This window comes from Mobula hypostoma, chromosome 6, assembly GCF_963921235.1.
Source record: "Mobula hypostoma chromosome 6, sMobHyp1.1, whole genome shotgun sequence".
Classification (NCBI taxonomy): domain Eukaryota; kingdom Metazoa; phylum Chordata; class Chondrichthyes; order Myliobatiformes; family Myliobatidae; genus Mobula; species Mobula hypostoma.
The window spans coordinates 17,126,715-17,140,219 of NC_086102.1; the positions used below are offsets into that span (position 1 = coordinate 17,126,715).

Below are 13,505 nucleotides of genomic sequence, written 5' to 3' on the forward strand. Positions count from 1 at the left end.
GACTTTGTTTATGTACATTTTTTCATAAATTTTATTTCATAACTTTATTTTCCTGTAAATATCTGCAAGTAAATGAATCTCAAGGTAGTATATGGTAACATAGTCAAAGATTAAAAGGACATTTATTGTCAAAGTGTGTATACAGATCACAGCTCTGAGATGTGTCCTCCCACAAGCCCCCATGAAACAAAGAAAACCATGGAACCTGTTAAGGAAAACATTAAACATCCAAAGCGCAAAAAAAAACAAACTGCACAAACAGCAAAGAGCGAATGAACAACACGTAGAATATCAAAGATCAAACAAGGAGTCCAGAAGTGTTCAGGTTAGTTTAATTTAGCATTGCGCTATACTGATATACAGTATGTACTTTGATAATCCTTTCCACTTTGACTTTGGACTCTCAGAAAGAACGGTGGTGGTGAGATCTAGAATGATTTGCAGGGTAAGGGGTCAGCAAGTCTGAGTCCTGGACAAGTGGGAATTTTGTTTTCCCTTTGGGCTTGTCCCAGAGAGCTGCAGATGCTGAATCATTAGGTCTGTGAGCTTCTTAAACACAAAAGATGCTGGAGACTAGAGGAACACACACAAAATACTGGAGGAACTCAGCAGGTCAGGCAGCAGCTATGGAGGGGAATAAACAGTCAACGTTCTAGGCCAAGGCCCTGGTGTCCTGATGAAGTGTCTCGGCCGGAAGCTTCGACTGTTTACTCCCCTCCATAGATGCTGCCTGACCTCCAGTACTTTGTGTGTTCTATTATAGGATCTTCTGGTACTGCAGTGGAATCAGAGGCTGTAAGCAGCAGGATAAGGGTGAGGGAGTTGAGACTCTACGCAGAGGAGCTTTGATCTTAATGAATGGTGGAAGAACTGAATTGCCAGCACCTCCGCCTGACGAATGATTGGCTTACGGCGGGTTAAAAATGGCAACATGTTTGTATCGTGTTGCCAGCGCTGACGTCAGAGGTGGTAGCGAGGTGCGTCGTGCCCTGGCAACAAAGTATCGGGCGGGCGGCGAGCGAGTGGCTGCGAGCACTGGGGGAAGTGTGGCAAAAAACCGTCCGCAGAGCCCGTCCTTCTGCTCGGGGAGGGTGGGGTGTAGCGGGGAGGAAAAATAATGACGGTGGCGAACAACGGCGAGAGCGAGAAGAGAAGCCCGGTGAATGCGGACGACATGGAGAGGGAGAGCGATGTGTATCCGGCGGCGGACGGTGAATGCAGCGGCGGGCTGCAGGCGGACGGGCAGCGCCGGCAGGGGCAGCTGGGCTCGCAGCTCGACGACTTGCCCACCTCCACCATCGCTTGCAACGTGGACGAGCGGGTGTTTGTGGACGCCCTGTACCGGGTAAAGCTCCTTCTCGTTAGGGGCGGGTGTTTGGAGGGTGTCTCGGTGCGGCTGTGGTACCAGGCCCCTGGAGGGTGCGGGAGGCCCGGCCCCATCTCCACACTCGATGCTGTCACCGTTTTGTGTCCAACCTCTACCGAAAATTAAGCCGTTTAATATTTTAGAAATAAATTAAGTTGGACTGGTGCATTGAGAGCTTGGAATGCATCGTTTGTCTTTGAGGAGTGACGTTTGGATTGGTCTTATTTGACAAACAGTAATAATGTGTTTTGTGCCCCTTTCATTATTGTTTGAGTGCAAATGCCCAACTGTCCAGGGATAATGTATCTTAGATTATTTGTTGCATTGTACTGTAAAAAAGCAAACGGCTATCTGGTACTGTTTTTTGAATAAATGTGGTCAATATTGTCATGTAGTCTAAAGCCTGTGCAATCAAAATGATATGCAGAAGAAGGTACACATTGATTGGTAATAAGATATTTACTTTCCCTGTCTGGATTCCTTTGGTGTAGATTACAGTTTTCTGTTTAGGAGTTCTTTCAGAATCTGCGTTTTTGTATGGCATTTCGAATGTTACTGTTGTAGGTGTTTTTGGGAGTTTTCCATCCAAGTAGTTTAAGTCCGGGAACTGCGGAACTGAAGTGTGTTTAAGCGTTCAGTGGTTTCTTATTGCACAGGTCACTTTGCCCAAAATATTTCATTAGTGACCATGTTAGCTAAAAATAACTGAGTTCCTAATTATTAAGTTCCAAGTAAATTTATTACCAAAGTACCTATATGTCCCAATAAACTCCTGAGATTAATTTTCTTGCAGGCATTCATGGTAGAATAAAGAAGTACGATAGACTTAATGAAAAGCTATACACAGGCTGACAACCAATGTGCAAAAGAAGACACTGCAAATACAAAAAAACTTATAATAAATAATATTGAGAGCATGAGTTGAGGAGTCATTGATATATGGGTTATTGAGGCAGTCACAGTAGAATAAAGAAATGAAACATTACGTGCAAGGACTGACAAGCAACCAATATGTGAAAGAAGATGAACTGTGCAAAAACAAAGAATGATGAAAATCCCTTACTCTTCCTTCAGTTCGTTCTGACGAAGGGTCTCAGCCTGAAACGTCGACTGCACCTCTTCCTAGAGATGCTGCCTGGCCTGCTGCGTTCACTAGCAACTTTTATGTGTAATGCTGAGTATTATGGGTACCTAATCGTTTTCATGCTAGGGACCAAATACCATTAGGCAAGGGGTCCGTAGACCCCAGGTTTGAAACTCCTGACTGAGAACGTGAATTGTTGAGTTCTTGACAGTGAGTCTATAGGTTGTGGAGTCAGTTCAGTGTTGAGGTGAATGAAGTTGGTTCAGGAGCCAGACGATGGAAGGGTAAATTTAGTGCATATACCTACATCCGTGACCTGAACATCTACTTTAGCAGTTTGCCTATCCACGGAATCAGATACTGTACATTTTCTATAAACTGTATCTGTTCGAGCATGTTTTACAGTTAAATGCCTAAAGCTTAATTATGATCCCATCATAAAAGCCACCGATGGCTTATATCTATCGGCGCTAAATCTGGAAATGCAGAATCTGCAATTGTTCCTTGGGTTGAATTTTACAACTTGATTAACATACCTTTACATTTTATTGGAAATTCTTTGATAAACATCATTGAAGCATATTTAAATGCAGTTGCAAGATAGGGTGAGTTTCAGCTCTTCTGTTCATTCACTGATATAACAACCACAATGCTGTTACCACAGTTGACTTCCTTTGAAAAACCTTGACAATTTTGCTCCATCATGGGCACCAGCCTCCCCACCATTGCAGCAATCTTCAAAAAAGTGCTGCCTCTAAAAGGTGACATCCATCATTAAGGATCCCCACCACCCAAGGCATGACCTCCTCTCGTTACTACCATCAGGGAGGAAGTGCAAGAGCCTGAGGAGGCATTGCTTCTTCGCCTCCACCACCAGATTTCTGAACAGAAAATGAACCCACAAACATTACCTATTTTTGTTCTTTTTTTAAAAAGAAGACTTTGTATCTTTTCTTCCAATCCTGAAGAAGGATATCGACCTGAAATGTCAACTGTCGTCTGGCCTGCTGAGTTCCTCCAGCAGTTTGTGTTGCTCACCATTTTTGCTTTTTTTATTATTTATTTTAGTTTATTTTTAATTTTTTCTTATAGTGTATTTTATATAATGCATTTTACTGCTACTGCAAAACAACACATTTCACAACAGATGCCAGTGATAATCCTAATTCTGAAGTTGCTCAACCGATTTATTTAAATTCTACAAGTTTCAGACTTGCATTTACTTGAAGGGGGGGGGGGGAAGCGTGGATGCCAGGCGTACTTTGTCAGTAAGGCCCCTTCAATCTGTCTTTCGAGACCAAATCTATAAACCAGAAATAAAACCAGGAATTTGTAAAGCTCAGCTCACCAAAGTCTGAGTGCTAGTTAAATTTTAATGATGGAAAGTTTATAGGCAATATGCTGTTTGTCATCTTAAAAAAGGTTATTGATGAGCCTATTAAAGTTTATTTGTAATGCTTACATTGGCTATGTGTAGTTGCAAAGCAAGTTTCCCCCTTAGATCTTGCTTCACTCTTAGAGAAAAATTGGACGCTGCTAGGTTCTCCCTACCTCGCCTTTTTTTAAAATTTATTGACTGCTTCACATTTTCCGTTTTTGCAATCTTGCATTGCTGGCCTAAGAAAGGTCAAGACTAAAGGCAGAACGTGATGAAAACAGTCAGCAAGTGTGGAGGAAACAGCTTATTGTTTCAGGTTCAACATCCTATGGGAAATGTTAGCTGTTCTGCGACTATTTTGCCCATTTCCTTCTGTTTTGCATGAGTTAAAATTCGGTGTATGTGTGAAATTTCCTTTGCTGTATTAAAGTTCAGTACATTTGTAGATAGTCATAGAGCACTACAGAACAGAAACAAGCCCTTCGGTCGATCCAGTATGTGGTGAACTGTTATTCCGCTCAACTCATACCGGGACCTTAGCCCTCTCTATGCCTCGCATCATCCATGTGAAAGGAAAGGTATGTCGCATCCGGAGTTTCTCTGGTGAGCAGATGATTTCACTCCACTCCTCTCTGACGTAGTGGGAGGCGAGTTACAGCAGTGGTTTGCCATTGCCTTCTGCCGGGTGAGTTTCCAAAGAGGTCACCTACTCATAGCCCAGCATGGGTGGAAAGCATGCTGGGGAGCTGGCTGGATTCGAACTTGGGACCTTTCATCCCGAAGTCCGGCACTGATGCCACAATTTTTCTCTTAAATGGTGAAATTGAAACTACAGCCACCACTTCTGGCTCCTCATTCCACACTCTCACCCACCCATTGAGTGAAGAAATTCCCCCTCATGCTCTCCTTGTGTATTTCACCTTCCACCCTTAACCTACGACCTCTAGTTCCCAAACTCGGGGAAGGTCTAATTTAAGTGGACACTGAGTGTATGTTTGCGTTCTTCTGCTTTGACATGAGTGTTCAGAGATGTCCTGTGCACCACTGTTTTAATATGTGATTATCTGAGTTACTGTCACCTTCCTTTCAGCTGTAACTAGTCTGGCCATTCTCCTCTGACCTCCCCCGCACCCCAAGGCATTGTCGCCCACAGAACTGCCGTGCTCACTGGATGTTTTTCCTTCTTGCACCATTCTCTGTAAACTTTAGAGACTATTGTTTGTGAAAATCCTAGGGGATCAGCAGTTTCTGAGATACTCAAAAACCACAGTCTGGTACCAACCATCATTCCATGCTCAAAGTCACTTAGATCACATTTCTTCATCATTCTGATGTTTGATCTGAAGAACCACTAAACATCTTGACCGTGTCTGCATGCTTCTATGCATTGAGTTGCTGCCACATGATTGGTTGAATAGATATTTGCATTAATGAGCAGTGTACTCAATAAAGTGGCCACTGAGTATATATTAATGAACTGAAGTAAGAAAGTCAATTCCCATTTGATAAAGATTAGATTAGCTTTATTTGTCACGCGTACATTAAAACTTACATGTTAATGTAGGATTGTACTGAGGACAAACCCCAAGTGTCACCATGCTTCTAGTGCCAATAAAGGATTAGTGAGCTGTGGGAATGCTCGCTACATCAGTAGATTGTGGTAGGAAACCCAGACGGTCATGGGGTAATCTTAAAGTTGGCACAGTAAAGCTTTGTGCTAGCCGCTATGCTACGGTACTGCCCACGGGCAGTATGAGGAAAGCTAAATTAATTCTGCTTGGGAACAAAACTACGTAAAGATGAAAGCCAATTACCTTTTTAATCTGGAAATGTACTGCACACACAATTATTTACACTTGGCTCACTGATCTTTCAAAGTTTAATGGCTGCAAAACTGAACATAAGTTTGTTTATTTTACCATCCTTGCTCCATATGCTCGATAGATGGTTGTATTTGTGAAAGGGCAACCATCCCAATCTTGAGGTATTACAGCAGAAGTTCCTCAGGTTAGTGTCCCAGGCTCAATCATCATTTACTTGTTTTCAACACAGAAGCAATGCTGGAGGAACTCTTAATAAGTTGGGCAGCATGTATGGAATCAGTGTTTTGGGCCGAGACCCTTCAGCACTGATTTCCATCCTGACTGAGTTCCTCCAGCATTTTGCTGGCTTTCCATCAATGGCCTTCCCTGTGTCCTAAGGAGGCAAGTTCACTGATTACTGCTCAAGTGTCCAATTCTATTGCAATGCCATAACAAATGAAGCTCCCTAAAATCAAGATGACATTCAGGCGTGGACTGATGACTGGCAAGTGACACTCTTGCTGTAAGAGTGACCGGAGGTGACCGTGTTCAACAAAGCAGAGTTTAATCGCATGCCATTAATGTTCATTGACAGGCTCATCGCTGTTGACAGGTTCCTCTCCGTTAATATCCTGATGGTCACCTTTGACCAGAAACACAAACTGGGCCAGTCATGTTAATCCCATGACTCCAAGAACAGGTCAAAGGCTGGGTGTTCAATGGACTCACCTGATCTCCAGGTCCTTTGCACAAGTAAGGAGCACGATGGAATGTTGTCTAATTGCCTAGACGAGTGCAATGCCATCAGTGCTTCCAAACCAGGTTGTCTATCACCAAGAAGGACATCAAACACAGATGCATGGGAGCACCACAGTTTGCATGTTCCTGTATAATGTGTATACTTCCCTGCCTTGGAAATGGACCACTGGCCCTTGACCACTGAAACTACCTCCAACAACACTGTGGGAGCATCTTCACAAGAAGCAATGTAACGGTTCAAGAAGGCAGTTCACCTCTACCTTCGCAAAGGCAATTAGAGTTGTGAAATACATGTTAGTTTTGCAGGATGCCCAGAATCCAAGAATGAATTTTCTGAAACCTGTTCATGATCTAACAATCCTTTTGTCCTCAAGCCTCAGTCAGATTAATTGAATGACCTTTAATAGACTTTTGGAGAAGTGACGTGCAGATTTTTCAGTGCCCAAGGTGTGTAAGCATGCTTACTGGTTCAACTCTTAAGCAGCCTTGCTCTGATTTTAAGAGCGGAAAGCGAGTTTGTAAATCTGGAGACAAGCAAAGGATGTTGTGGCAAGAGTGTAGTGCCATGTGTGGGGTGTGGCATAGTTGGCAAAGGAGTGTCAAGGATGGGGAGCGGTGTGGGTGCAGACCCACCCAGCCCTGGGACATCAGGCAAGGTCATTTGATTCCAAACTATTAGTTTATTGATCACCACAGAATGTCTCTGGTGCTTCCCACTCCCTCCCCCTCCCTTCCCCTTTTCCCAACCATGATTCCCCTCTCCCTGCCCCCTTCCCACACTTAGCTCACAATAGAGGCCCAGATCAGAATTGGGTTTATCATCACTCACATGTCATAATTTTTTTTGTGGCAGCAGTACAATGCAATACATAAAGTTACTATCAGAAGTCTTAGGCACCCTAGCTACATTTACGTCTTAAGATTTTTGCACAGTACTGTACCTTAAAATCTTAACTCGATTGTATTATTCCTCCACTATTTAAGCTTAAAGAATGTATGCCAGTATGATGCAGCCTGACCTTGGTTTTTAACCCTATTAAGCTCATGACTCTGATTAAAATCATGATTGGCTGAAGAATTTGTCCCTCATCCGTATTGAAATCAAGACTTGCATTTATCCATTTTATGTTGTAATGCATTTTGAAGACCATTAATATTTTACTTTATTCCAGCCCATTTCAGTAACATTCATGAAGTTGGGAAGAGAATTGGGGAGCTTTGATAGACTTGGTGGTCAGTAGGTTAAATCATTGTGGTTTAACAGTCACTAAATCAAGCGTTGACCTTGCAAGCCCAACTCGTAAAGAAGTGTTGAGCTGATGGCAGAATCTGAGCGACATGTTCCCAAGTTCCTTAAAAGAAATTCTTGGTTGTCATTTAAAGATAATGGTAGTTTGATAATTACTTCAAAGTAACTTTATTTCAAATATCTAAAGTATTCACTTTCTTGCTGATAATAAAATAATTATAACTAGTTAATCCCACCAAAATGTCTTTACTTTGAGGCCAAATTCAGTTTGGAGAAGTATCTCGCAGTCTGCCTGGGGAGCCTCCATCCTGATGCTATGAATATCAATTCTCTCCTCCTCCCTCCCCCGTCCCCCTCCACAGCACACCTCCCACTTCTCCCTTTTTCCATTCTTTGTCCTGGTTATCCTCTCACCCCATCTCTTCTCTCCTGCCCATCACCTCCATAGGTTCCCCCCTCTTTCCCTTTCTTCCGTGGCCCACTGTTCTCTTCTATTAGATTCCTTCAGCCCTTTACTTCTTTTACCTATCCCCTCCAACTTTTTACTTCATTCTTCCCCTGCCCCATTTACTCATACTCCTCCTTGCCTGCCAGCTTGTTCTCCTTCCCCTGCCCCCACCACCTTCTGTCCCCTTTTCCAGTCCTGATGAAGGGTCTCAGCCCGAACTGTTGACGATTTATTCCCCTCTGTAGACACTGTCTGAGCTGCTGAGATCCTCCAGTGTTTTGTAGGTGTTGTCTTAAATAGTCTGTAATAGATTGTAGCGTGTTCTCTAGATTCCCAAAACTCTTGCTGTACCTCGATGCCAGTTCATCCAAACTGTGTGGCAAGTGTGTATAGATTCTGTAATGTGTTCCAAAGTGGTTTGCACATGAAGTTCAAAATTGGTGAGTTCTTCAGGAAATTTTAATTGTCCCAGCAAACATTTGCCCATGTTTGATGAGCAGAAGCAGTACCAGGAGAACCAACATCCAGCTTGTGTCTGGAGAACAGCGGAGTATTAGCAATTCCAATACAGGCTAATAAATGTTTGTTTTTAGAACAGTGCTCCAAGCTAAGTGGAGTCACAGAGACTGGTTTAGAAAAGAAGAATTTAGGATTGAAGCCAAGAGGTTCTGCTGGCACCTGGAATGGAATTGTACAGGAATGGAGAGCATCCCTGGAATCACTAAAGCTGTGCTGTGCAATGTAGAGTGACATCTTGCACTCGCTGTCCCCACATCCCCCAAAGGACCCGTGTGTCATCCACATTGCTGCAACCTCTACTGCAGTGCAGACCTGTGTTGTGACCCTTTGATTAAAGCACCAAGCTAGATCCAGGAGGGCACGGCTGCCAGATTAGGTTTTCGAATTTCAGAATTTCTTCATCCAGAGAGGGTGGTGAATCTGGAGCAACCAGAAAAGGAGCAACCGGAAACACGTCGTTATGTGAACCATAGAGTCCACTCCACAAACCGTACTGATGAAACCTTGCCCAAGACCCAGTACTCTGGTACCATCCGACAGAATCGAGAGAGAGAGAGAGATCATTGAATATTGGAATCTTCCATCGGGAGCAGTGAGTGAGTGGGGGGGTGCGGTGTGAGGGTGGAGAGAGAGATCATCTGTATGCAGGGACCTTGGAAACACAGAAAGCCTACAGCACAATACAGGCTCTTAGGCCCACAATGCTGTGTTGAACATTACTTATTTTAGAAATTACCTCAGGTTACCTATAGCCCTCTATTTTTCTAAGCTCCTTGTACCTATCCAGTAGTCTCTTAAAAGACGCTGTTGTATCCGAGCACCACTGTTCCTGGCAGCCCATTCCACGCACTCACCATTCTGCATTTATACAAAAAAACTTACCCCTGACATCTCTGTACCTACTTCCAAGCACCTTAAAACTGTACCCGCTCGTGTTAGTCATTTCAGCCTGGGGGGGGGGGGGGGGAGCCTCTGACTGTTCACACAATCAGTGCCTCTCATCTTGTACACCTCTATCAGGTCACCTCTCATCCTCCATTGCTCCAAGGAGAAAAGGCTGAGTTTACTCAGCCTATTCTCATAAGGCATGCTCCCCAATCCAGGCACCATCCTTGTAAATCTCCTCTGCACCCTTTCTATAGTTTCCACATCCTTCCTGTAGTGAGGCGACCAGAACTGATCATAGTACTCCAAGTGGGGTCTGACCAGCATCCTATATAGCTGCAACATTACCTCCCTGCTCCTAAACTCAGTCCAACGATTGATGAAGGCCAATGCACCATATGCCTTCTAAACCAGAGTCAACCTGCACAGCAGCTTTGAGTGTCCTATGGACTTGGACTCCAAGATCCCTCTGATCCTCCACACTGCCAAGAGTCTTACCATTAACACTATATTCTGCCATCATATTTGACTTGCCAAAATGAACCACCTCACACTTATCTGGGTTGAACTCCATCTGCCACTTTTCAGCCCAGTGATAGGATGAAAAAATGTCCCGCTGTAACCTCTGACAGCCCTCCACACTATCCACAACACCCCCGACCTTTGTGTCATCCGCAGATTTACTAACCCATCCCTCCACTTCTTCATCCAGGTCATTTATAAAAGTCATAAAGAGAAGGGGTCCCACAACAGATCACCGAGGCACACCACTGTTCAGCGACCTCCAAGCAGAATATGACCCATCTACAACCACTCTTTGCCTTCTGTGGGCAAGCCAGTTCTGGATCCACAAAGCAATGTCCCCTTGGATCCCATGCCTCCTTTCTCAATAAGCCTTGCATGGGGTACCTTATCAAATGCCTTGCTGAAATCCATATATACTACATCTATTGCTGTTCCCTCATCAATGAGTTTAGCCACATCCTCAAAAAATTCAATCAGGCTAATAAGGCATGACGTGCTTCTGACAAAGCCATGCTGACTATTCCTAATCATATTATGCCTCTCCAAATGTTCATAAATCCTGCCTCTCAGGATCTTTTCCATCAACTTATCAACCACTGAAGTAAGACTCACTGGTCTATTATTTCCTGGACTACCTCTACTCCCTTTCTTGAATAAGGGAACAACATCTGCAACCCTCCAATCCTCCGGAACCTCTCCCGTCCCCATTGATGATGCAAAGATCATTGCCAGAGGCTCAGCAATCTCCTCCCTCGCCTCTCACAATAGCCTGGGGTACATCTCGTCCGGTCCCAGAGACTTATCCAACTTGATGCTTTTCAAAAGCTCCAGCATATCCTCTTTCTTAATGTCTGTTTGTTCAGGCTTTTCAATCTGGTGTAAATCATCCCTACAATTGCCAAGATCCTTTTCCTTAGTGAATACAGAAGCAAAGTATTCATTAAGTACCTCTGCTATCTCTTCCGGTTCCATACACACTTTTCCGCTGTCACACTTGATTGGTCCTATTCTCTCATGTCTTATCCTCTTGCTCTTCATATACTTGTAGAATGCCTTGAGGTTTTCTTTAATCCTGCTTGCCAAGGCCTTCTCATGGCCCCTTCTGGCTCTCCTAATTTCATTCTTAAACTCCTTCCTGCTAGCCTTGTAATCTCCTAGATCTCTAATTATGACCTAGTTTTATGAACCTTTTGTAAGCTTTTCTTTTCTTGACTGGATTTTCAGCAGCCTTTGTATACCACAGTTCCTGTACCCTTCCGTCCTTTCCCTGTCTTATTGGAACATCACACAAATATCCCCTCAACATTTGCCCCATTTCTGCCATACATTTCCCTGAGAACATCTGTTCCCAATTTATGCTTCCAAGTTCCTGCCCGATAGCTTCATATTTCCCTTACTCCAATTAAACGCTTTCCTAACTTGTCTGTTCCTAACCCTCTATGGTAAAGGAAATAGAATTGTGATCACAATCTCCAAAATGCTCTCCCACTGAGAGACCTGACACCTGACCAGGTTCATTTCCCGGTATGAGATAAAAGTACAGCCTCTCCTCTTGTAGGCTTATTTACATATTGTCAGGAAACCTTCCTGAACACACCTAACAAACTCCGCCCCATCTAAACCCCTTGCTCTAGGGAGATGCCAATCGATATTTTGGAAATTGTTACACCTTTCCAGAATCTGTCTGCCTATCTGCTTCTTGATGTCCCTGATGCTAGTGGGTTGTCTATAAAAACACCCAGTAGAGTTATTGACCCCTTCCTGTTTCTAACTTCCACCCACAGAGACTCTGTAGACCAGCGGTCCCCAACCACCGGGCCGCAAAGCATGTGCTACCAGGCCGCGAGAAAACAATATGATTTGGCGATATGAAACGATACGAGTCAGCTGCAGCTTTCCTCATTCCCTGTCACACACTGTTGAATTTGAACATAGGGTTGCCAACTGTCCCGTATTTGCCAGGACATCTCGTATATTGGGCTAAATTAGTTTGTCCCTTGTCCAGTATTTCCCCCGCTAAGGTAGAGCATTCCAATGAAATCTTTTGTGCCGAAATGGCAAAGCAAAGAAGCAATTACCATTAATTTATATGGGAAAAATTTTTGAGTGTTCCCAGACCCAAAAAATAACCTACTAAATCATAACAAATAACACATAAAGCCTAAAATAACACTAACATATAGTAAAAGGAGGAATGATAGTAAAATCAGGAATGATATGATAAGTACACAGCCTATATAAAGTAGAAATAATGTATGTACAGTATACAATAGTCAGGAAGATTAAAGGCTGAGTTATACTGGTGCGTCAACTCAATGCAGTAACCTACGCAAGTGGCCTACGCGCGTTGTGAGCATTTATACTTGTGCGTTAGTGTGTCTGCGTCACTCTGCAATACAGGCACATCGTGCATGCGCACACACCTGCCTGCGCAAGACTTCATGGTCATGATAGTCTTTCTCGGGGTAAACAAGTTTAAAGCGAGCGTCTTTTTTCGTAAAAGCGAAATGTGTCCTCCATAATTTCGGAGGTCTGTAAAGCTTTATGGAAAGCACTGCAGCCAGAGTTCCTTCCCTGCCCTTCAGTCGCCCAATGAGAAGCTATTGCAGCGTAGGAGGAAATGCGATGCTACCAGGCGGACCAATCACAGTTGTTGCGGTCTGCGTTGCTGCGATGTGTAGTTACATTTTGAGAGAGGTGCGCGTCAGGCTACGGCGTAGGGATCTGCGTAGGCTCAGCGTAGGGTTCGCGGTTACGCCGTACCTATGGCGTCGAGTTGACATAAATCAGCCTTAAGTCAAAACCGATTTGTGGGGGGGAAAGATCGGCACGTACGCACATGCGCACGTCACGCATTCGCGTACAGGTGCCCGTGCAAGGCTTCATGGTAATGGTAGTCTTTCCTGGGGTAAACACAAGTGTCCCGGAATTTGACTGCTAATTTTGTCCCTTATTTGGAAGTGAGAAAGTTGGCAACTCGAACTGTAAAAGACATGTTGAGGTGAGTTTAACCCTACTTGAACACCCCTCTCTCCTCCCCCCCCCCCCCCCCACAGTCGGCCGTTCTGCAAGAATATTATCAATATTAAACCGGTCCGTGGGGTAAAAAAGGTTGGGGACCCCTGCCGTAGGCAATCCCTCCATGACTTCATCCTTTTCTGCAGCTGTGACACTATCTCTGATCAGCAGTGCCACGCCCCCACCTCTTTTGCCTCCCTCCCTGTCCTTTCTGAAATATCTAAAGCCTGACACTCGAAGTAACCATTCCTGCTTCTGAACCATCCAAGTCTCTGTAATGGCTACAACACCATGCCTCCAAGTACTGATCCATGCTCTAAGCTCATCCGCTTTGTTCATGATGCTTCTTGCATTAAAATAGACACATCTCAAACCATCGGTCTGAACACATCCCTTCTCTATCACCGGCCTGTCCTCTCTCACAAGCTTATTTATTTGTGAACCAACCACCCCTTCCTCTGTCTCTTCAGTT

At 44.1% G+C, this 13,505-nt stretch overlaps 1 protein-coding gene across 1 annotated transcript in view; it reads left to right on the forward strand.

The window, feature by feature from the left end:
* Positions 1-1,037: 1,037 nt before the first annotated feature.
* Positions 1,038-13,505, forward strand: part of LOC134347831 (calcipressin-1-like) — a 97,549-nt gene continuing 85,081 nt past the window's right edge. The window contains exon 1 of the mRNA XM_063050298.1: positions 1,038-1,345. Coding sequence (XP_062906368.1) covers positions 1,118-1,345 — 228 coding nt within the window. The 5' untranslated portion in view covers positions 1,038-1,117. The remainder of the gene's footprint in view (positions 1,346-13,505) is intronic.